The sequence below is a fragment of the Phyllobates terribilis genome, unplaced genomic scaffold, assembly GCF_046119375.1.
Source record: "Phyllobates terribilis strain yellow unplaced genomic scaffold, ASM4611937v1 Scaffold_4__5_contigs__length_816908805, whole genome shotgun sequence".
Lineage (NCBI taxonomy): Eukaryota > Metazoa > Chordata > Amphibia > Anura > Dendrobatidae > Phyllobates > Phyllobates terribilis.
In genome coordinates, this window is record NW_027362764.1 from 673,015,940 (window position 1) to 673,038,016 (window position 22,077).

Genomic DNA, 22,077 nt, shown 5'->3' on the forward strand with positions numbered 1-22,077 from the left:
TACTGGGAAGAGGTTAAAAGGTTCTTACCATCTTAGCATATTGCTAGGATATACCAACACTTATTGATTGCTTGGAGTCCTACCTGTCTCATTCCCTTGAATTCAATTTGCAGATTCCAATTTTCTTTCTGCCAAAACACCAAAACAACCTCATTCAGAACTGATTGTACAACTCTACAGCATGGGAACATACCTTTACATGGGTACTTTTCGAATCATATGCATCTTTGTGAGAATATTTCTTGTTGCTATAAGTAAAGCTGCGCTTGTGTTGAATGAACCCAGTTAGTTATTGGTCAAGTCACTGTGATTTCTTCATTTTTATGCAATAAACACTTGGCTCCTCTTATCTCATGATCACTGTATTGACACACACTAAAAGCAATGAACGGGATCCAGAATCCCGAAACATCTAAACTATTGCTGCAAGTTAAGAAATCCACCACTTTGTAACTGGCCTGCTGGAAAGAGGTCCTGCCTGCACGAGGAGCAAGTGTTACTTGCAGACATCTCGGACCTCTCCAGTGAGGAATTTAGTAAAGCAAATAGGATCAAGTGATTGAAGTTCACTGCTAGACTTTATCCCTGCTGTCCGAGAAGAAGTTTATATAGTTACCAAATGAGCAGAAGTTTGAACTGGGGGTACGCCGATCACAATGGTAAGCTGTAAGCAATGCATCTAAATGAAAAATGTAATGATTAGATTCTAACATTGTTACTAAGTTTTCATAAGATTGATTATGATCGGCGTCATGCAAGTGGTCCTGATGGAAAGTGGGTAAAAAACAGTAGCTCTATTACGGACATAAGCCCTAATAATACACACCCATTTTAACTGTACCACCATTGCATCAAGATCGAAATAATATGTCCCCCGAACTATTTCTTACCATACTGCATACACAATGGGCATCTGTGCTTGTATTTCTACGTATGAGTGTACTCATATGTTTAGACCTAGGTATCCATTCATAATCAATGGATGGTCTTTATGTAAAAGAAGAAGCATTTATAACTGGACCATGGAGTATCTACAGTTCTGCACTAAATCTCTAGTTTTAATTCATTTATTGCGTTCAATAGACTTTGTTACCTGAGATTATTAAGATCCAAGTATCCAGGTGTGACGTTCTAGACTGTCTTGTGTCTCTACCTACGTACTAAAGGGGATTTTATTTGCCCCTTTGGGAGTTCTTTTATAATACTCTGTCCTATATGGTTATATTAACCCCTGAAATGTGTCTATTCCTAAGTAATGTGAGAATATAAAACTAACCTTATAATATAGTCACAGACATCAGGCAGAAACTGATCATCCCCGACTTTGTGCAAGTATAACTAGAAGAATTGATGCTGTTTTGAAGGCAACAAGTAATCACAGCAAATATTGACTGGATTTAGATTTCTCTTTTCTTCGTTCACTTTGCATTTTGTTCATTGATAAAAATAAACCATTAACACTTTTTTTTTTTTTTTAAAGCATTCTTACTTTGCAGCATATTTGCCACTACTGACTAAAACGTTTGTGTATAGCATGTACACTACAGTGAACTTCAAGATATCTCGACCCTAGTCTTGTCTTCTGTCCTTTACCAACGCCATTCATTAATTAAGAATAAAAATGACTTTTATGGGTTTTTAACAATCGAAAGTTTATAAAGTAATTGTATTTAATGTCCTATTGTAGAGCTTGCCTATAGGCGCAGTTCTGTAGTGTCCAAATACATTGATTCATGGGTTATATGAATGAATAGACATTATCTTCCAGACATATCCAAAGTGGACAAGGTCGAGCTTCCTTTACAACAGTGTGGGATCTAATGTATCCCGCATGCTGCTGCTGATGCTGAGGGGGTGCTACGTAGTCAACACCCCCCTGTCAGCGGCCCAAGTGATAGCAAAGCATGCCGAGCACATCATATAAGCTCTCCATCCTTACAGTCTATGTGCCGCTATTTACAATTGTTATCAACAGACTCAGCGCTCTATTGCTGCCTTGCACGTGTTACCACTAACAATTACTATATGCATTTATGGCCTTCCCAAACAATGTCCCCAAATGTATTAACCCTATCTCTAGGCTTAATCTCAACGAGCGTTTCGCCGAGTGACTTTGGCTTCATCTTGGGTGCAAATCCACCTACAGACTCAGCGACAATTGAAAATTTCAGATGGAGTCTGCAAAGAAAAAAAATGCAGGATACAAGTCAAATAATGGCCAAACATAGTTTTTTCCACATGAACACAAATATACCACTTTATTTGGAAAAGGTTAGATAATATTACATAAAGCTCAGTATGAGCCAATATTCATTACATTATGCGTGCACAGCATCATATATAAAAACACATGTTCCTGACTGAACATAAATAATGCAAGGTCCTACTCCAAAGACAAGATTTATTGTATTTATCATTTAGTATCTTACACATGATTACCGTATATTACTTCTCGCTTTCAAATGATAATTGAAAAATCAATAAAAAAAGAAAGAATGTTGGCATTGCACGTCTGCATTTCAGAGTCCATGGACGGATCACAATGCCCAGACTGACTGTTGGGCTCCTGACCTGAACACATAGGCATATATGGAGTATATTAGTGCAGGCCAGGAGACCCGTGGATGATCAATAGATCGTGGATTGTGAAATGTGGATGTGTGAAGCTGGTCTTACTGAGGTGTAATAGAAGTGAAGATAAGAAAAAGCTGCCTGTTCAATCTGCTCACTGGTATTTAACATATGGTCATTATCTCTGATAAACCACTGCTCTTATGGCAATGAGGCGAAACGAACAGGTCAGAATATAGGACAGAGATAGCATTTTACGTGTAGAATTAGACAGATGTAAAGTGCAAGAAAATATGTAGAAAGACAGAATGACGACAAAGTGATGTCGAATTGTTATTTTTTGATCCACATGACCAAATGAGATGTTTCTGAGTACCCAATCTTCAGCTAAACAAAATATGTGTATCTCGCTATTCATTTCAGCATTGTCTTAATTTTCCTAAAAAACAAATACAAGAAATTGGGGCTTCCACTTTGTTTCCAGGATTCTTCAATACGGTGTATTAAAATGCAAAGATAACAACACAACCCGTTTCAGATGGGGTCAACCTTCATCAGGTGAATTCACCGTATTGAAGAATCACACACAGAGTGGAAGCGCCAATTTCTTGTATTTTTTCTGAAAACATTTTTGTTACTTTGAAACTTCTTGAAGGACCCTCCACAGTTTAACAAGGTGGCAACAGACCGCTATCACGGATTTATACGGAATACATGTTATCCTAGAGTTGTGCCTGTATGCATAACCATATAAGGTGACAAAAATAATGTGGTACCAATCATGATATATTCTAATACTACGCCTAGATAGCACTCCCTTGTCTTCCTTATAATCTAGGTTACACCCTGCAGCAATCATTCTCTTCATTGTATACTTATGACATATCAGTTGATTGGTGCTCATTTAAGTCCATTTTACATGAATGATCATTAAACCCTTCCCAACCCTTCCAACATACATGTACAACGCATGTCGGGTGTATGTAGCGGGTTCAGCTGCTGAACCCTCTCCATACATGGCAGGTTCCAGCTGTATTACACAGCTGGCATATGCCTGTACCAGCATTGCCCAGAGTTTATAATAGCTGTTATTTAACCTCTTAAATGCTGCTGTCAATCATTAACAATCAAAGAAAAAAAAAATGAGAAAAGTTTGAATGACCCCTCTTTTCTCCAGTTAAAGGTAAATAAATAAAAAAAAATCAACATAGGGCTTGTTCATACGTTACGTTTTTTACATGCATTTTTGCCGCAGAAAAAACACAGCGTTTTACAGTACCAGCAAAGTGAATGAGAGTTCTGAGATCTCATTCACTTACTGCTTATTTTTTCCTTGCAGATTTGATCCTCCAAAGCATTTTTTTTCAAATCTGCAGCACTTCAATTCTTTCAGCATTTTTGCAGTGTTTTTCACCCATTCATATGAAATTAAACATAAAAACGCCGCAAAAATGCGCATATTTTACGCAGAAATATCTGCTGCAAATACTAAATGTGTGCACATATCCTTATTTAGTTGTTTCCGCATCTGCAATAGCCTGATATATCAAAATCTAAAATGTATTAACCCATACGATATTTGCTGTAAATCAAAAAAATTGGACCACCAGAATTGTAAGAATTTTTTTGCCTTAACACCCCCTGAAAAATACAAAAACATACAATCACTATGTCATATATACCCCAAAATTATGTCAATAAAAACATCAGCTTGCCACACACAAAACAATCCTCCATACTGCTCTTTTGACATAAAAAGAGCTACAAACTCACAAAATGGAAACACAAACCATTTTTTTTTTAAATTTCTGTTTTTTAGCTACTAAAATATGAAGTAACTATAGAAGTTTCACATCGATGCAAATGACCTGAAGAATCATGTTTTCAGGTAATTTTTACCACACATTGAACATTGTTGAATTTTTTCACAATTCACCACTCTTAGAATTTATTTCCGGTTTTTCAGTATGTGGTATATGGATAAATGAATGGAGTCATTAGAAAGTACAAATCATCCCATCCCATATGGGTATGTCACTGAAAAAAAAAAGTTAAAGTTCTTAGAAGAAAGGGAAGGAAAAAAACTAAAGGGAAAAACAAAATTAGCCTTCGTGGGAAGGGGTTAACCCAATTGCTTGGTTCCCAAACAGTTTGCATATTTTTGGCCGTACAGTCCATGTTTACATGAGATGTACAGTTATATGAAAAAGTTTGGGCACCCCTATTAATCTTAAGCTTAATGTTTTATAAAAATTGGTGTTTTTGCAACAGCTATTTCAGTTTGATATATGTAATAACTGTTGGACACAGTAATGTTTCTGCCTTGAAATGAGGTTTATTGTACTAACAGAAAATGTGCAATCTGCATTCAAACAAAATTTGACAGGTGCATAAGTATGGGCACCCTTATCATTTTCTTGTTTTAAATACTCCTACCTACTTTTTACTCACTTACTAAAGCACTTTTTTTTGTTTTGTAACCTCATTGAGCTTTGAACTTCATAGTCCGGTGTATGCAATCATGAGAAAAGCTACTTAAAGTGGCCACTTGCAAGTTGTTCTCCTGTTTGAATCTCCTCTGAAGAGTGGCATCATTGGCTCCTCAAAACAACTGTCAAATGATCTGAAAACAAAGATTATTCAACATAGTTGTTCAGGGGAAGGATCCAAAAAGCTGTCTCAGAGATTTAACCTGTCAGTTTCCACTGTGAGGAGCATAGTAAGGAAATGGAAGAACACAGGGACAGTTCTTGTTAAGGCCAGAAGTGGCAGGCCAAGAAAAACATCAGAAAGGCAGAGAAGAAGAATGGTGAGATCAGTCAAGGACAATCCTCAGACCACCTCCAGAGAGCTGCAGCATCAACTTGCTGCAGATGGTGTCACTGTGCATCGGTCAACTATACAACGCACTTTGCACAAGGAGAAGCTGTATGGGAGAGTGATGCGAAAGAAGACGTTTCTGCAAGCACGCCACAAACAGAGTCGGCTGAGGTATGCAAAAGCACATTTGGAGAAGCCAATTTCTTTTTGGAAGAAGGTCCTGTGGACTGATGAAACCAAGATTGAGTTGTTTGGTCATACAAAAAGGCGTTATGCATGGCGGCAAAAAAACACAGCATTCCAAGAAAAACACTTTCTACCCACAGTAAAATTTGGTGGAGGTTCCATCATGCTTTGGGGCTTTGTGGCCAATGCCGGCACCGGGAATCTTGTTAAAGTTGAGGGACGCATGGATTCCACTCAGTATCAGCAGATTCTTGACAATAATGTTCAAGAATCAGTGATAAAGTTGAAGTTACGCAGGGGATGGATCTTTCAGCAAGACAATGATCCAAAACACCGCTCCAAATCTACTCAGGCATTCATGCAGAGGAAAAATTACAATGTTCTGGAATGGCCATCCCAGTCCCCAGACCTGAATATCATTGAACATCTGTGGGATCATTTGAAGAGGGCTGTCCATGCTCGGTGGCCATCAAACTTAACTGAACTGGAATTGTTTTGTAAAGAGGAATGGTCAAAAATACCTTTATCCAGGATCCAGGAACTCATTAAAAGCTACAGGAAGCGACTAGAGGCTGTTATTTTTGCAAAAGGAGGATCTACTAAATATTAATGTCACTTTTCTGGTGAGGTGCCCATACTTATGCACCTGTCAAATTTTGTTTGAATGCAGATTGCACATTTTCTGTTAGCACAATAAACCTCATTTCAAGGCAGAAACATTACTGTGTCCAACAGTTATTACATATATCAAACTGAAATAGCTGTTGCAAAAACACCAATTTTTATAAAACAATAAGCTTAAGATTAATAGGGGTGCCCAAACTTTTTCATATAACTGTATCTGTGGCAACAATGATCTTTTAGGTTATATATGTCACATTGATCAGAAACAGGAGGCATATGCAGTACAGACCAAAAGTTTGGACACACCTTCTCTTTTAAAGATTTTTCTGTATTTTCATGACTTTGAAAATTGTACATTCACACTGAAGGCATCAAAACTATGAATTAACACGTGGAATTATATACTTAACAAAAAACTGAAAATATGTCTTATATTCTAGGTTCTTCAAAGTAGCCACCTTTTGCTTTGATGACTGCTTTGCACACTCTTGGCATTCTCTTGATGTGGTCTTCCAACAATCTTGAAGGAGTTCCCAGAGATGCTTAGCACTTGTTGGCCCTTTTGCCTTCACTCTGCGGTCCAGCTCCTCCCAAACCATCTCGATTGGGTTCAGGTCTGGTGACTGTGGAGGCCAGGTCATCTGGCATAGCACCCCATCACTCTCCCTCTTGATCAAATAGCCCTTACACAGCCTGGAGGTGTGTTTGGGGTCACTGTCCTTTTGAAAAATAAATGATGGTCCAACTAAACCAAAACCGGATGGAACAGCATGCCGCTGCAAGATGCTGTGGTAGCCATGCTGGTTCAGTATGCCTTCAATTTTGAATAAATCCCCAACAGTGTCACCAGCAAAGCACCCCCACACCATCACACCTCCTCCTCCATGCTTCACGGTGGGAACCAGGCATGTAGAGTCCATCTGTTCACCTTTTCTGCGTTGCACAAAGACACAGTGGTTGGAACCAAAGATCTCAAATTTGGACTCATCAGACCAAAGCACAGATTTCCACTGGTCTAATGTCCATTCCTTGTGTTCTTTAGCCCAAACAAGTCTCTTCTGCTTGTTTCCTGTCCTTTGCAGTGGTTTCCTAGCAGCTATTTTACCATGAAGGCCTGCTGCACAAAGTCTCCTCTTAACAGTTGTTGTAGAGATGTGTCTGCAGCTAGAACTCTGTGTGGCATTGACCTGGTATCTAATCTGAGCTGCTGTTAACTTGCGATTTCTGAGGCTGGTGACTCAGATAAACTTATCCTCAGAAGCAGAGGTGACTCTTGGTCTTCCTTTCCTGGGGCGGTCCTCATTTGAGCCAGTTTCTTTGTAGCGCTTGATGGTTTTTGCAACTGCACTTGGGGACACATTCAAAGTTTGCCCAATTTTTCAGACTGACTGACCTTCATTTCTTAAAGTAATGATGGCCACTCGTTTTTCTTTACTTAGCTGCTTTTTTCTTGCCATAATACAAATTCTAACAGTCTGTTCAGTAGGACTATCAGCTGTGTATCCACCTGACTTCTGCACAACACAACTGATGGTCTCAACCCCATTTATAAGGCAAGAAATCCCACTTATTAAACCTGACAGGGCACACCTGTAAAGTGAAAACCATTTCCGGTGACTACCTCTTGAAGCTCATCAAGAGAATGCTAAGAGTATGCAAAGCAGTCATCAAAGCAAAAGGTGGCTACTTTGAAGAACCTAGAATATAAGACATATTTTCAGTTGTTTCACATTTTTTTGTTAAGTATATAATTCCACATGTGTTAATTGATAGTTTTGATGCCTTCAGTGTGAATGTACAATTTTCAAAGTCATGAAAATACAGAAAAATCTTTAAATGAGAAGGTGTTTCCAAACTTTTGGTCTGTACTGTATATATAGTATATATATATCCATATATTGTGACAAAGTCACTAACAAAGTGCTGGAGGGGAGATATGTAGCACTGAGATTGTTAGCTCCAGTAATATAAACATAGGAAAATGCTCCAGTACATGAAGTGATCAGGGGTTAATTAGCCATGTTTACTACTAGGGTGGTTAAGCACCTGAAGAGAGGGAAGAGTTAAGAGGATAAATTCTCAGTCTTTTAGAGCATTTGGTGTCGGTGGGCCTGGAGGTGAAAGCTCTGGAGCTGCTTTTGTTATGTGAAGGAAAGCTAAGCATTGGGTTGTTTGTTGCTGAAGCGTACCCGTAGCAACAAGGACTATGCCATACGTTATGCTTTGTTTTTCTTGTTAGGCCGGGAGGGCCGTGCTTGTTTTGTTAACGTTGCTGTCGTTTATGCCTTACTCTTAATAAACCACAATGGAAGATTTAAAGACAGTGTTCCTGTGTCTACCTCTATGTGCAGCCAAGTGAGCCGATCTACCACAATATACATATATATTAGTGTAGTGTCACTGTGTTTATATACTCACCGATCGCCATCTTCTCCAGTACCCAGCACTATTTCTCTCCTCTTCTGAGTCATGTGATGAATATTCAGACTCTCTGGATCACACTGTGCTCTCTGTGTGATCCAGAAGTTTCTTTTAGGGTATGGTATGTGCGCACGTTCAGGATTTGATTGCATAAATTTCTGCAAGGTTTCTGCATCTTTTGGCAGGAAAAACACACGTTTTGCTGCGATTTTGGTGTGTTTTTAATGCGTTTTTGTACAGCAATGAATGCTTTTTGGAGCTAAATAAAGATATTTGAAAAAATAAACTTGGGACATCACTTTAACTTTTGGATTACTGTCAGATCTGGGGTGAGTATATTAGTTAATTTAAATGGTTAAAGAATGTGTCTGTTGTATTTCAAATGAAGTGTTTTATTCTCAATGTGTGTGTTTATTTAACTCTTTACTTTACTTAGGTTTAGTAATTAGGGTGTATGATTGACACCTCTTCATCACTTAACAAAGGGCTTGGTGTCAGCTAATCCCATAAACCTAAATCCCATTAGCATTCCCAAACATGTAATTTCTGGGGAAGCTGAGAGCTGCTATTTTTAGGATAGGAAGGTGCCATTAGGCAAACATGTTACCTGGCTATTAATAACAGCTCACAGCTGTTTGGTTAGCTCCTACGTCCCCACGATGAGCAACTAGCAGCACTTTGGATGCAGCGTATTTTAGCTGAGTCCAAAATTCTGTGTTCTAATGCCGCACTTTTGTTGTCAGTACATGCGGATCCACAGCAAGTAGTGACATTTCAATCAGTCAAAATCTGCAGCGGAGACTGGCGTCTCTGCCACAGAAATTTACAGGCTGCAGGTGAGTTTGGGTATGTGCCCACGATCAGGAACCGCAGCAGGTTTAAAGTTGCGTATTTATGCAGCGTCAAACCTGCAGGGGCAAGATGTTACAGCATAGTGGATGGTATTTCTAGAAATCCCATATCCACTATGCGTGCATCTGAGGCTGCGGATCATCCGTGGACACTGACATGCAGTGCGTCTTTCAGGACCGCAGCATGTCAAATTCACTTGCGGAGTCGCTAGACTCCGCAACAGAAATTTTACCACTAGAATGTATTAAATGCAGTAAATCCTGCGTTCAATAGAACACAGCGTTTTGGACGCAGCAAAAATATGCAGCGTTCAAAGCGCTGCTATGTCCCGATCGTGGGCACATAGCCTAAAGTTTAAAAAAAATGGCGTGGGCTCCTGCATCATTTTCATAACCAGTAAAGGGAAAGCCAACTACTGGGGGCTGATATTACAAGCCGGGGAAGGGGCCATTAGCCAAAAATGTACCCTGGATATTAATAACAGCCCACAGCTGTTTGCTTAGCCTTTACTGGCTAGATTGCAGGGGGACCCCAGAAAAAAATTGACATATGATCAACCTTATAAAATCTAACCATCAAAGGCTAAACAGACAGCTGCGGGCTTATATTAATAGTCAGGGAAGGGGCCATGGATCCTGACCCCCTCCGAGACTAATAATATCAGCTCTCAGCAGCCTTAGATCTAGCACATCGATAAGATGCGCCAAATTTGGCGCTTAGCCTGTGCTCTTCCCACTTGCCCTGGAGCAGTGGCAAGTGGGGTAATAGGGTTGGGGTTCATGTCAGCCTTGTATTGCTTCGAGACAAATTCTAAAATATAACCTTTAATATCTGTATTAAAATATTAACAGCCATAAAATAACAAACCACAACATCAGTGCACAATAAGAGGAGGGGATAGTGCCTCACCCTATTTAGGCCCTATCTCGCCCTGCCTTGCCGCAGAGGTTGGCACCCTATTTTCCTGCGCAATGGCGCTCCCGCTCAACGATGACTCTCCCTGGGATCCCTATAACACCCTATAATAACGGCCAGTGGGGTAAAGGGATTCTTTGTTGAGAACACACAGTTCCTTGTGACAAATAGAAAAAATGAAAACAATTCAAAGAGTTCTTTACATATCTGTAGCCCTGATCAGTGCAATTTGGCCACAGATACACACGGGTGCATAAATATAATCAAAAGCACATAGCATAGATACATTTTTTTATTTTTTTTTTAAACTTTTTTTAGAAATCATGCCACATAAAAGGATAAATCTTAGATTGCACTACTTAATTTCCATGACATGGACAGAGGATCCTTTTCAAGATAATACTCAATACCCAATTAATTTATATATATTTCCTTATCACAATTAATAAATTGTCCTGGACCATGAATCCATTACATACAAATAAATATTACCCAGTAAATGTGACTGCAATTGAATGCCCAAATAGCTCAAAACAATTCATATGTAGCTCATGACCACTGTTTGCATGTCATGAAACAAAATTCATTACCAAATCCATACATATATGACTCAAAACCTACACATCTGAGATTGCATGTCATGAATAAAAATATATCGTGCATATATGACTCAATGCCTGTACAACTCAACGTGTTTCCCCTTTTCCAAGGTTCATCAGGAGTATCTTATTTAGGCAAATCTTTCAAAGACATAATGTATGATGTCAAGGTTTACATATCTGAGTCCTCCATATGTAAAAACACAAAGTCTCCACCATCTCTCTATAGAGTGTTTTGGGAGTCCGGGGAGAGTCCCCACTATGATAAATGTGCTTGTATTGGAGAGTCAATTGTATTGGAGAGTCGTGTGACCCTAGCCTTAGGCTAGGGTCACACGACAGTATTTTTTCTCATAAAAGAAAATTGATCCAATTTCAGGTCCATCTTTTCTGAAGTGTGGAAAAGATGGAAAAAAATGTCTCCATCTTTTCCAATTTGTCAATCTGTAAAAACTGGACCACATTCGTATGTAATTTTTTTGATGATCCGGATGCAAATCGTGCATGCTGCAATTTTTTTTCCTCGGACAGACTCGAATGGAAGAATAAACTCAAATATGAATAGAATAACATTGGTCTCAGTGCGATCTGATGTTTTGTTGGATCACACCCGGACCGAAAATATGGTCGTCTGCATGAGCTCTTACAATGTAATTCCAAGGAGCCTCGTTCTAACACTCCACAGGCTTACATTGTAAGAACTAGTTCTGGTTCACAGAGAACGCAGTGCACTATCTCATGACTCAGAAGAGGAGCAAAATGGTGCTGGATACCAGAGAAGATGGCAATCAGTCAGTCTATTAACACACTGACACTACATTACATATACATTTATATCTGGGATATCTGGGACTATTTTCTTTTTTTACTATGGACCTAAGAACTAACAGGTAAGGCCCTGTTCTTCCAACCACCGATCTCCCCGCTCTTGCCAGTGATTCTGTGGCATCTGCTAACATCACATCAACAGAGCAGCTGCTTGTCTTCTTGTCTGCTCTGTTGACAGGCTATGACTGCCCATGACATGCTGACTGACAGCTGGCTCCTCGATTCCTAACTGCAGGAAGCCGGGTGCCAATCAGCATGATGTTCGCAGTCATGCTGTATCTACAGAGCAGCCCAAAAGAAGAAGAGCTGATCTGTTGACGTGAAGCAGAAGAATCGCCAGCAGGAGCGTTCAGTGACCTCTCTGAGCTGGCACCAGGCTACTACCTGCCTGTTAGTTCTTAGGCCCATAATAAAAAAATAAATCAGTCCTGGATAACCTCTTTATTGAGAGTGCTTCTTTAAGGTTATTTTTAATCAGTCCATATGAAATCATTGCAAGAATAACTAGAGACCCTAGAGCAATAGTTTGCAGGAGCATGGATTCACTGATGGATCCTTGCATCTTCACTGAAGCATATTTTACATGAATTAGATAATGGAAGGCTTACTTTTTCTAATATGAAAAGGGGTAATGTGGTCCTTAAACCCGTTAAGAATCTAGGAGATGCTTTACCAGGATATTATGTGTATCAGTACATCATTTCTATGCATGATTGGATAGGTTTGTAAAGAAATCATTTTTTCCTATTTAAATGCAGGTCCTGAAGTGTGGCATGAATTGTTCCCTATTGCTAATGGAGAGCGTCAGTCACCGATTGATATCAACACTGACTCTGCTATCTATGATCCGAGTTTGCCACCTTTCAATGTTGACTATGATCCGTCCTCTGCCAAAGTTATTATGAATAGCGGCCATACATTCAGTGTCGAATTTGATGATGAACAGGACAAATCAGGTTAGTTTTCTTTTATCTTCTCTGTATAGTTGTACTGTACATTAATACATTACCTCTACACGACTGTCACGTACACACCCAACTATACCCAAGAAAGGCTTGTCATGTCCCATAACTTGGAATCATACAGTATTGCATTTTATTGTTGCTATTATGTTGCTATGCACTAATGTTTGCTCTTTTAGAAGTCTGTCCTCTCTCTCTCCCTGTCTGCATCCCTATGTCTGATGTCAGCAAGCCCCCTTTCATTTTCTTCCTCATTCTGTGTCAGCCATCTTAGGAAGCTCATGTCTTCAGCACTGGTTTAGAATAGTCTTTTTTACCTACTGCAGCTGTTACAACTAGTGCTACTGTAATTGTGCATAACTACAAGAATTCAGTTTTAAAATAAACCTTCTTCTGAAATCTTCATACGTGTCTCCTGCAATTTAGTTCAAGCTATTTGATTAAATCTTTACGTGTGAGTACTGGCACATAAAGAGGCAACCTAGAAATGTTGTCTTCAAGCGCTCCACACTCACTGCCTAGTTATGGAGTCAGAATAAGGCTAATTCATGTTACCCTGTAAGGACCAAGCGATTTTTCATTTTTCCCTCCCTTTTTTCCAAAAGTGATTACATCTTTATTTTCCCACTGGCAAAGCCATGTGAGGTCTTGTTTTTTTTGAAGAACCAGTTGTACTTTTGAATGACACCATCCATTTTATCATATGGTGTGCTGGAAAATGAAAAAAAAAATTACACATAAGTAATTAAAAAAAATTACAGTAATCAGCACCTTGAGTTGAGGGAGGTTGTCAGTCAAAAATCTATATATGCATCCTATATAAAATCCTGATGATAAATTGTCTTTAAATCCTACAACTTTGTTATCTTGACTAATGTAAGTATGACATCTGCAAATTAACAAGGTATTAAAGGGTTATCCGGTCTAAAATGACAAGTCTGCAGCCACTCTATGTGACTGCAGACTTGTGATTCCTCACATAGCGTGTACTGCATGTGTAGCGCCCCGAGGGTTCGGCCGCTACAGGGGTATTGCACCTCAGTCCAGAGGTGTGATATTCCACTCCCGGGTAAGGATGGAGTATGGACCAGGGCTCAGTTAGCTGCATACAGCACACACACCCCATTTCCGAGGGACAGCTCAACGGTGCTCCCACTAGACAGAAGTGCAGGCACGACCGACTATGTCCCTGCCTGGAGTGGGGAGGGGGGTGGAACACCCAGTGCTGTAGGGGCAGATAGGGGCTGGTTCCTGAGCGTAGATAGGAGCTCATTGGTTGCTGGTCACCTGGGTTCATGGTCAGAGGGAGGTATAAAAGGTGGGCACCATCTTAGAACAGTGTTCAGTCTGTGAGGAGAGGAGAGCTGACAGGGAGCAGCAGCTCAGGCTGAGTGCTGCTCCAGAGGCAGGCCTAGAGAAGAGGCCGGAGCCTGAGAGGAGAAGGAGAAGTGGGCCTGGAGAAGAGGCCAAGGGAAGGAGGAGAAGACAGAACAGGAAAGAAGGAGAAGAGAGAGAGAAACAGAAGGGCTCAGGAACAAGAAGGTGGAAGGGACCCTAAGAACCCACGAGAATCCAGGGTGAAGGGTCAGGTAGATTAAGGGTACCGGATCCCAAGTTGGTGGAGGAGAAACTACCCTCAGCCAAAGACCGGTCGTCGTGATCATTTATTGGTGCGACACCTCATCAAACCTGCTAGGAAGCACCATATAGGACAGCGGAGGACGGGGCCCACGTTTACCCGCACAAGTCCGCGGCAGCTGGACAAAAGTGGGTCACTGGTGAGGCAGGCCAGAGAAAGGATTAAAGGGGGTCCTGTGCCATGCTCCTGAACTGCCTGGGAGTTGACCGAGCCCCTCACCTGGTGGACGCAGCACGGCTCGGGCAGTCATTCCCTGCAGAAGTGACTTGGATATTAACCGTGAGTAAAGACCCTGGACTGCAGTACGTTGTCTGTGTGCTTTTTCGCTCCTCCGGCACTACCGGTACTGGGACTCTCACCACCATCACTCCCACCATCCACTACACTGCCCTGGGGCCGCACTCTTCCCGTGGGGAGTCACATCATCCCAGCTGCATACATCATCAGCCCCAGCGGTCTGCCCTGCAGCGGCGGTTCCTAACAACCGCAATCCACGGGTGGCATAGTCGGACATAATCAATAGCACATAACGGACTACCACTGGCCTGACCACCCTGAGCCACGGAACCGGGTTGCCACTACTACTCCCATCGTTCCCTATTGCCCGGATCCGAGTGCCCCACGGCCCAGGGGGCGAGTCACATGCTGTGAGGATTTTCCGGTGTCACTGCCGGGAAAGGTGGTCACATGACCACAAATATGCGATATGTATACTCCCGGCCAAAACCTGACTAGACTGTTTCCGGCCTTGTTCAATACACTACTAATGGTTAATGAAGATAGTTGCATTTTTATCATTTACAGGAGATCACAAGAATGGGTATCAAGACGTTGTACTGGTGGATATAGTGGTGGAGTATGTATACTGCCACATTATTAAAAATATATAGGACTACTGGAGCTCAGCTAACTTTTGATCAACTTCTGCTCCATTTAAACAGCAGACTCTTGTCCCTGAGCTTCCTGAATGATGGGTGTCTCAGGCCTCAAACCCCCAGTCATAATGTGACATGCAGAAGTAGTGCTGTTGCTTTAAAAGCATGCAGCAACTGTCACAAATAACACAAGCACAGGAGACAGGAAGTGTTGTGCTTCAGAAGCATCCAGCAACTAGAGGGGTTAACACAGTCACAAGAGAAGGGGAGTGTTTTAACAGAGCCCCAGGGGGATTGTGGGGAAGTTGTTTACTGTCCGGCTGGAGTCGAAGAGAAAGGTGGTGTGTGTGTTCTGTATCTTGCAGAAGCGCCCCTGCAAGTGAAAAGGATTCCAGTCAGGAGTGAAGGTAAGCACAGGTCAGGGTGAGTTCCTGAACTGGCAGTGCAGAGTATTGTCACGCAGAAAGATAAGGACTGAAAGAAATGGTGTCACAGGGATCATCTCCCTCAGCAAACCCTCCCCCATCTCACTGTGCTGTAAAGAATGCTGTGTTCATGAATGTGCCTTTGCATTAGAACTGTGCTGTCCTGTACTACTGGGAAGACTGCAAACTGCTGTGCTGCTAAGGAAACTGTACTGTTTGTGACTGGACGCTGTTGCTCATAAGACTTAACTTGCACTGGCTATGCGGCTTCTTTTTAAATGCCAATGTTCTACCATTTATGAGGACTCTTGTCAAGTATGTCTGGTCAGCAAGTGAAACAACCTACGTGTCTGTGCCTGAGGGTCAATACCCCTGTGTGCCTGAGAGAAGCTGCAGCACATGGTCTATGGTCGCCCTAAGTAACGGTTCCCGCAGGATTCCAAGGAATTCATGTAACCTGTCTCGCCCCTATCTGAACCTAGCGGCGTGCGTGTAACAATAAGCACATTGTTACCTCTTGTGTGGCTAAGTCATATCTTGTAATCTTGGTGTGACCTACTGTAAAGAAGTGGAGAAGCTACCCACACCGCCCTTGAAGGTTTTATGATTATATAATGCATTGCCATGTTTTAAATTCTGTTTCACCTATTTTGTGGCCTTCAACAGTTGGTTAGTGGCAGACAGGGTTAACTATTGGGGCCAGCCCATGGTGGGAGAAGTTACCTGGGCAAAAGGAACTCGGCTTCTGTTATGCAGATAAAGAAAAGTATTCAGATGCAAAGGACCTATGGTCCAACTGCTCGCAGACCGCAGACCGGCATTGAAATGGGTGTTTAGGTTCAGAGAGGAGACCAATAATCGGATAGCATGTTCTGAAGGAAACAAGGACTAAGTGGCAGAAGGATTTTTTATCTCTGGAAAGCGGGTCTAAAGCAAACATTATCTGTACTAGATAAGAAGCTAGAGTGTAGTCAGACCTGGGGATCATAGATGAGAAGATGGCCAGGCTGGGATGCAAATTCTATCGGGAATTGCAGATACCTTGGCACAGCGAGGAGCTTGTGGTCCTCATCAAATAGACTTTGAGAATAGTAGTGAGGAGTCGCAGTGACACACCTCAGCCAGTGAGGCTCTCACAAAGCAATTGGAAATTTCCACTAGCTGTGAGGGGCCGTAGCGACAGATCTCTACCTGTGTGGTCCTCACAGGGAAAGATGGAAATTCTCATAATGATTTGCTGGACTTATGTAACATGTAATGGATGTAATGTACAGCCATGTGTAACCATGAATTTCCTATCTATGGAATGTGCAGAAATAGTATTCGTAAAGTGTTGTGCCTGCTATATGATGTATATACTTCTCATCAAGTTGTTCAGTAAAGAAAAGTTTATCTTTGGACTTTGGTCTCCCTCATTCATCTCTATTCCATCTGGTCCTGGTCTGCCATGTCAAGCGGCAGCAGTCTGCAGAGGCATATCGCAAGGGTAGCAGAAGATGCACAAAGCTAAGATCCTCATTTTCCTGTAGCGTAGCATGGCGGCACTTATGGGAACCTCGGCCACTGCTGCTGCCCTGTCTGTTACAATATTTACCGATGTTACATTATAGATCTGCAAGAGATTTTAGAGCTCTAAATAAAAAAAAGAATGCTGGTGCACAGAAAGTTGGACTTTGGATTAGCACATATCTAAAATTTCAACAAATGAACATTCTTATTAAATATGTCCCTATGAAGTCCAGAAACACAGGACAATAAAAAAAATCTGAGTGAAGTCACCGGCTTCTGATTATTGCAACATAATTATCGGTACAAATTTTTATTAGAATGTTCCTGGCATTGAAAATAAATGATCAACCAGCACTTGCCGATATTTTTATGCACCATTGCTATTAAACCAGCCTTTCATTCTGAGCAGTTTTAATGTTTAGCATTTTTTATAATCATCTACAAACATCATAAAAATGTCATAAAACCGGCTCCAGCATGCCAGCAGAAATTCTCAGTCTGTCACTAAGAGCCCTTGTCTTTTGACCTTATCACTTTCTTTTATCTTTTACCATCAATCAATAACTTTAATCCTTATCTGCACATGTTGATAAGTATTGTAAGATCTAGTAAGAAAAATGATGCAAAGAAAACACTGAGTTTTAACAAATTGGCCTAAACTCTGTACCCTAAATATGTGACTCTTCAGATTTTGGGTTATACTTGTTTGATGAAGAGACCTGAGTAGTCTCGAAAGCTTGCAATCTGTTACCATCTGTTCAGTTAGCCATTAAAAGGTATCAACCACTGAGGACTCTTGAATCTAAATATTTTCCTATCTGCTGGTTAACACAGTACAAAAAAAAAGAATATATATATATATATATATATATATATACACTGCTCAAAAAATAAAGGGAACACTCAAATAACACATCCTAGATCTGAATGAATGAAATATTCTCATTGAATACTTTGTTCTGTACAAAGTTGAATGTGCTGACAACAAAAATCACACAAAAATCATCAATGGAAATCAAATTTATTAACCAATGGAGGGCTGGATTTGGAGTCAATCCCAAAATTAAAGTGGAAAAACACACTACAGACTGATCCAACTTTGATGTAATGTCCTTAAAACAAATCAAAATGAGGCTCAGGATTGTGTGTGGCCTCCACGTGCCTGTATGACCTCCCTACAACGCCTGGGCATGCTCCTGATGAGGTTGCTGATGGTCTCCTGTGGGATCTCCTCCCAGACCTGGACTAAAGCATCCGCCAACTCCTGGACAGTTTGTGGTGTAACGTGACGTTGGTGCATGGAGCGAGACATGATGTCCCAGATGTGCGCAATCGGATTCAGGTCTGGGGAACGGGCGGGCCAGTCCATAGCTTCAATGCCTTCATCTTGCAGGAACTGCTGACACACTCCAGCCACATGAGGTCTGGCATTGTCCTGCATTAGGAGGAACCCAGGGCCAACCGCACCAGCATATGGTCTCACAAGGGGTCTGAGGATCTCACCTCGATACCTAATGGCAGTCAGGCTACCTCTGGCGAGCACATGGAGGGCTGTGCGGCCCTCAAAAAAAATGCCACCCCACACCATTACTGACCCACTGCCAAACCGGTCATGCTGAAGGATGTTGCAGGCAGCAGATTGCTCTCCATGGCGTCTCCAGACTTTGTCACGTCTGTCACATGTGCTCAGTGTGAACCTGCTTTCATCTGTGAAGAGCAAAGGGTGCCAGTGGCGACTTAACCAATCCTGGTGTTCTGTGGCAAATGCTAAGCTTCCTGCACGGTGTTGGGATGTGAGCACAACCCCCATCTGTGGACGTCGGGCCCTCATACCACCCTCATGGAGTCGGTTTCTAACCGTTTGTGCAGACACATGCACATTTGTGGCCTGCTGGAGGTCATTTTGCAGGGCTCTGGCAGTGCTTCTCCTGTTCCTCCTTGCACAAAGTCGGAGGTAGCGGTCCTGCTGCTGGGTTGTTGCCCTCCTACGGCCCCCTCCACGTCTCCTGGTGTACTGGCCTGTCTCCTGGTTGCGCCTCCAGCCTCTGGACACTACGGTGACAGACACAGCAAATATTTTTGCCATAGCTCGCATTGATGTGCCATCCTGGATGAGCTGCACTACCTGAGCAACTTCTGTGGGTTGTAGAGTCCGTCTCATGCTACCATGAGTGTGAAAGCACAACCAACATTCAAAAGTGACCAAAACATCAGCCAGAAAGCATTGGTACTGAGATGTGGTATGTGGTCCCCACCTGCAGAACCACTCCTTTATTGAGGGTGTCTTGATAATTGCCAATAATTTCCATCTATTGTCTATTCCATTTGCACAACAGCATGTGAAATTGATTGTCAATCAGTGTTGCTTCCTAAGTGGACAGTTTGATTTCACAGAAGTTTGATTTACTTGGCGTTATATTCTGTTGTTTAAGTGTTCCCTTTATTTTTTTGAGCAGTGTATATATTTTCTTTTTTCCCTGTAACAAATTGGCCTGGAATTTTCGGAGCTCTAAACTGGCAATTAACTTGTTTTTATAACTTTTCTCACTAGGTTTTTGTTTTTGGTTATACATATGCCCTTATATATGCTCTAGGTCAGGGGTGTACAACCTGCGATCCAAAGGCCATATGCAGCCCACGATGCATGTCCTTCTGTGCGGCCCTCAACCATCTGCTCACAGATATCAGTGTCTGGCAACATATATTTTCCATGACATGGAGATCAGTGGTGCGTGGCACCATAGGGATGGAAATTTATGAATGGGGTTGTGAAGCTCACCTTGTGAGGTGGACCCACTAAGGCACAGGTCTGGATGCATACATGGATCCCAGATGGCTCGTGGTAAGCGAGAATGTGGGAGCGGCAAGATGGATGAAGTGGAAGTCAGCAGGAAATGAAGCAAGTTAAAGCATGGTTGTGCAGAGAAGGTGGAGTATATCAAGCTAAAGTCTTGAATTTCAATCTCAAGACACATGTGTGTGTCCTAATCGGCCTTAAATAGGATCATGTAGATGATGTCACTGAGCCATGCCAGGCAACCTGCAAAACCCAATGTGAAGCACAATAGAGGGCTGCGGACCGTGGTGAAGGAATCAGAGCCGGGTGTAACAGGCCGGATGATACCCCGAGTCCAGATTATACCCAAGGTTAAAGCGGCCTAGGATGGATTATACCCCGGGGAATAAACTGGCCTTGGCCATTTCATACCCCCTCAGGCCAGATTATACCCGCCTTGATATCAGCAGCGTTGAGTAATATACACAAGAATTACTTAATTTTTCAACATCTTAATAGGGGTTCAAGTTTGTCAGGTAAGTTATGTGAGAAGATTTTGACTTAAATCTTAAAGTTCTAAACACATAGACTTTTATTACTGGAGCCGGAAAACTTCACATTAAAATAAAAGCACATATCTAGAACATTATAATGCAATTGTAATGTAATATTCAACTAATTTGACTGTTCATAATATAAAAAGTCATAACGTCCTGAACCTTCAACTTCTAAGGCTATGTGCACACTGTGCGTTTCTGATGCATTTTTCCCGCGCAGAAATGCACCAAAAACGCTAGGTAATCAGTGTGCCAGCTAAAGCAATGACAATCCTGAAGTGCTGTGCACATGATCAGGAATTTTCCTGACAGGATTGTCATTGCGTTTAAATCCGCAGCATGTCCATTCTTTTTAGCGTTTCTGCAGCGTTTTCCGCCCATTGAATTCAATTGACCCGCAGCAAACCCGCAGGTATGAATATATTTGCGGATTTGCCGCGGTTGTTTGCTGCATATTTGACTGACTCAATTCAAGTCAATGAGTCAAATACCCCTCAAAAACACCGAAAAAACGCACAAAGAATGGTACCTGGATCGGGAAAGAAGGCTACTCCTCCCATCATCTGACTGCCACTCCCGCTGGCGGGAGGAGGCACGGCTGAGGGGATAAGTAGTCTCCTCAGCCAGCGTCTGTTGCGCGGTGTTTTAAAAAAAAAGAAGTAAAAATCTACATTAAAATAAAAACACCTTTTATTCTTACCTGTCCGTCGTCCTCCCGATGTCCCCTGGGACCCGATCACCCAGCAGCCGGCAATACTCTGATGGGAGCACAATTGCTCCCAACAGTGTACATCGCTGCGCTGCCGGGACTGAGTTCACCTGAGTTCATCAGCTGAAGATCAGTTGAGAACTCCGGGACCTCACTTTACGGCACTGGTGCAGCGTGGGAATGTTCCCACGCAACACTGATGCAGTAAAGGAGGTCACCGGGGCTTAACAGCTGATCTTCAGCTGATTAACTCAGGTGAACTCAGCCCCAGCAGCACAGCAATGTACACTGACAGGAGTGATTACACTCCTGTCAATGTACAGTGCTGTCTGCTACAGGAGTCACATCAGTTATTGCTGAAATGACTGCTGTAGAAGTGACCCAGATCGCTGTGGGACCCTGGGATTACGTCATGACGGCGGACAGGTGAGGGATATGGTTGTTTTTGATTTTTTTTTGTTTTATAGGAGACGAGGGATTCGGGGACTGGGCGTTAGGTGAGTATACACAGTTTTTAATTTTTAAATAAATTATTAAAACCGTGCAGAATTTTATTTCAATAAAAGACTTTATTCTGGCTGTGTCTTAATTGAAAAAGTGTCAAAAACCTTTACTACAGGGTTAGTAATGAGGGCGTCTTATAGACACCTCTCCATTACTAACCTGGGCTTCATGTCAGCCGCCAATACAAGGCTGACATGAACTCCAACCTTATTACCCCACTCGCCACCGCTACACGGCAGTGGGAAGAGCGGAGGCTAAGCGCCAGATTTGGCGCATCTTGTGGATGTGCCATTTCTGGGACTGCT

General features: G+C 42.0%; 1 protein-coding gene across 1 annotated transcript in view; it reads left to right on the top strand.

The window, feature by feature from the left end:
* The first annotated feature begins 358 nt into the window (after nt 1-358).
* The window catches only part of CA13 (carbonic anhydrase 13), a 40,946-nt gene continuing 19,227 nt past the window's right edge, over nt 359-22,077 (top strand). Inside the window, exons 1-2 of the mRNA XM_073679531.1 lie at nt 359-659; nt 12,575-12,772. Of these exons, the coding sequence (XP_073535632.1) occupies nt 620-659; nt 12,575-12,772 (238 nt within the window). The 5' untranslated portion in view covers nt 359-619. The remainder of the gene's footprint in view (nt 660-12,574; nt 12,773-22,077) is intronic.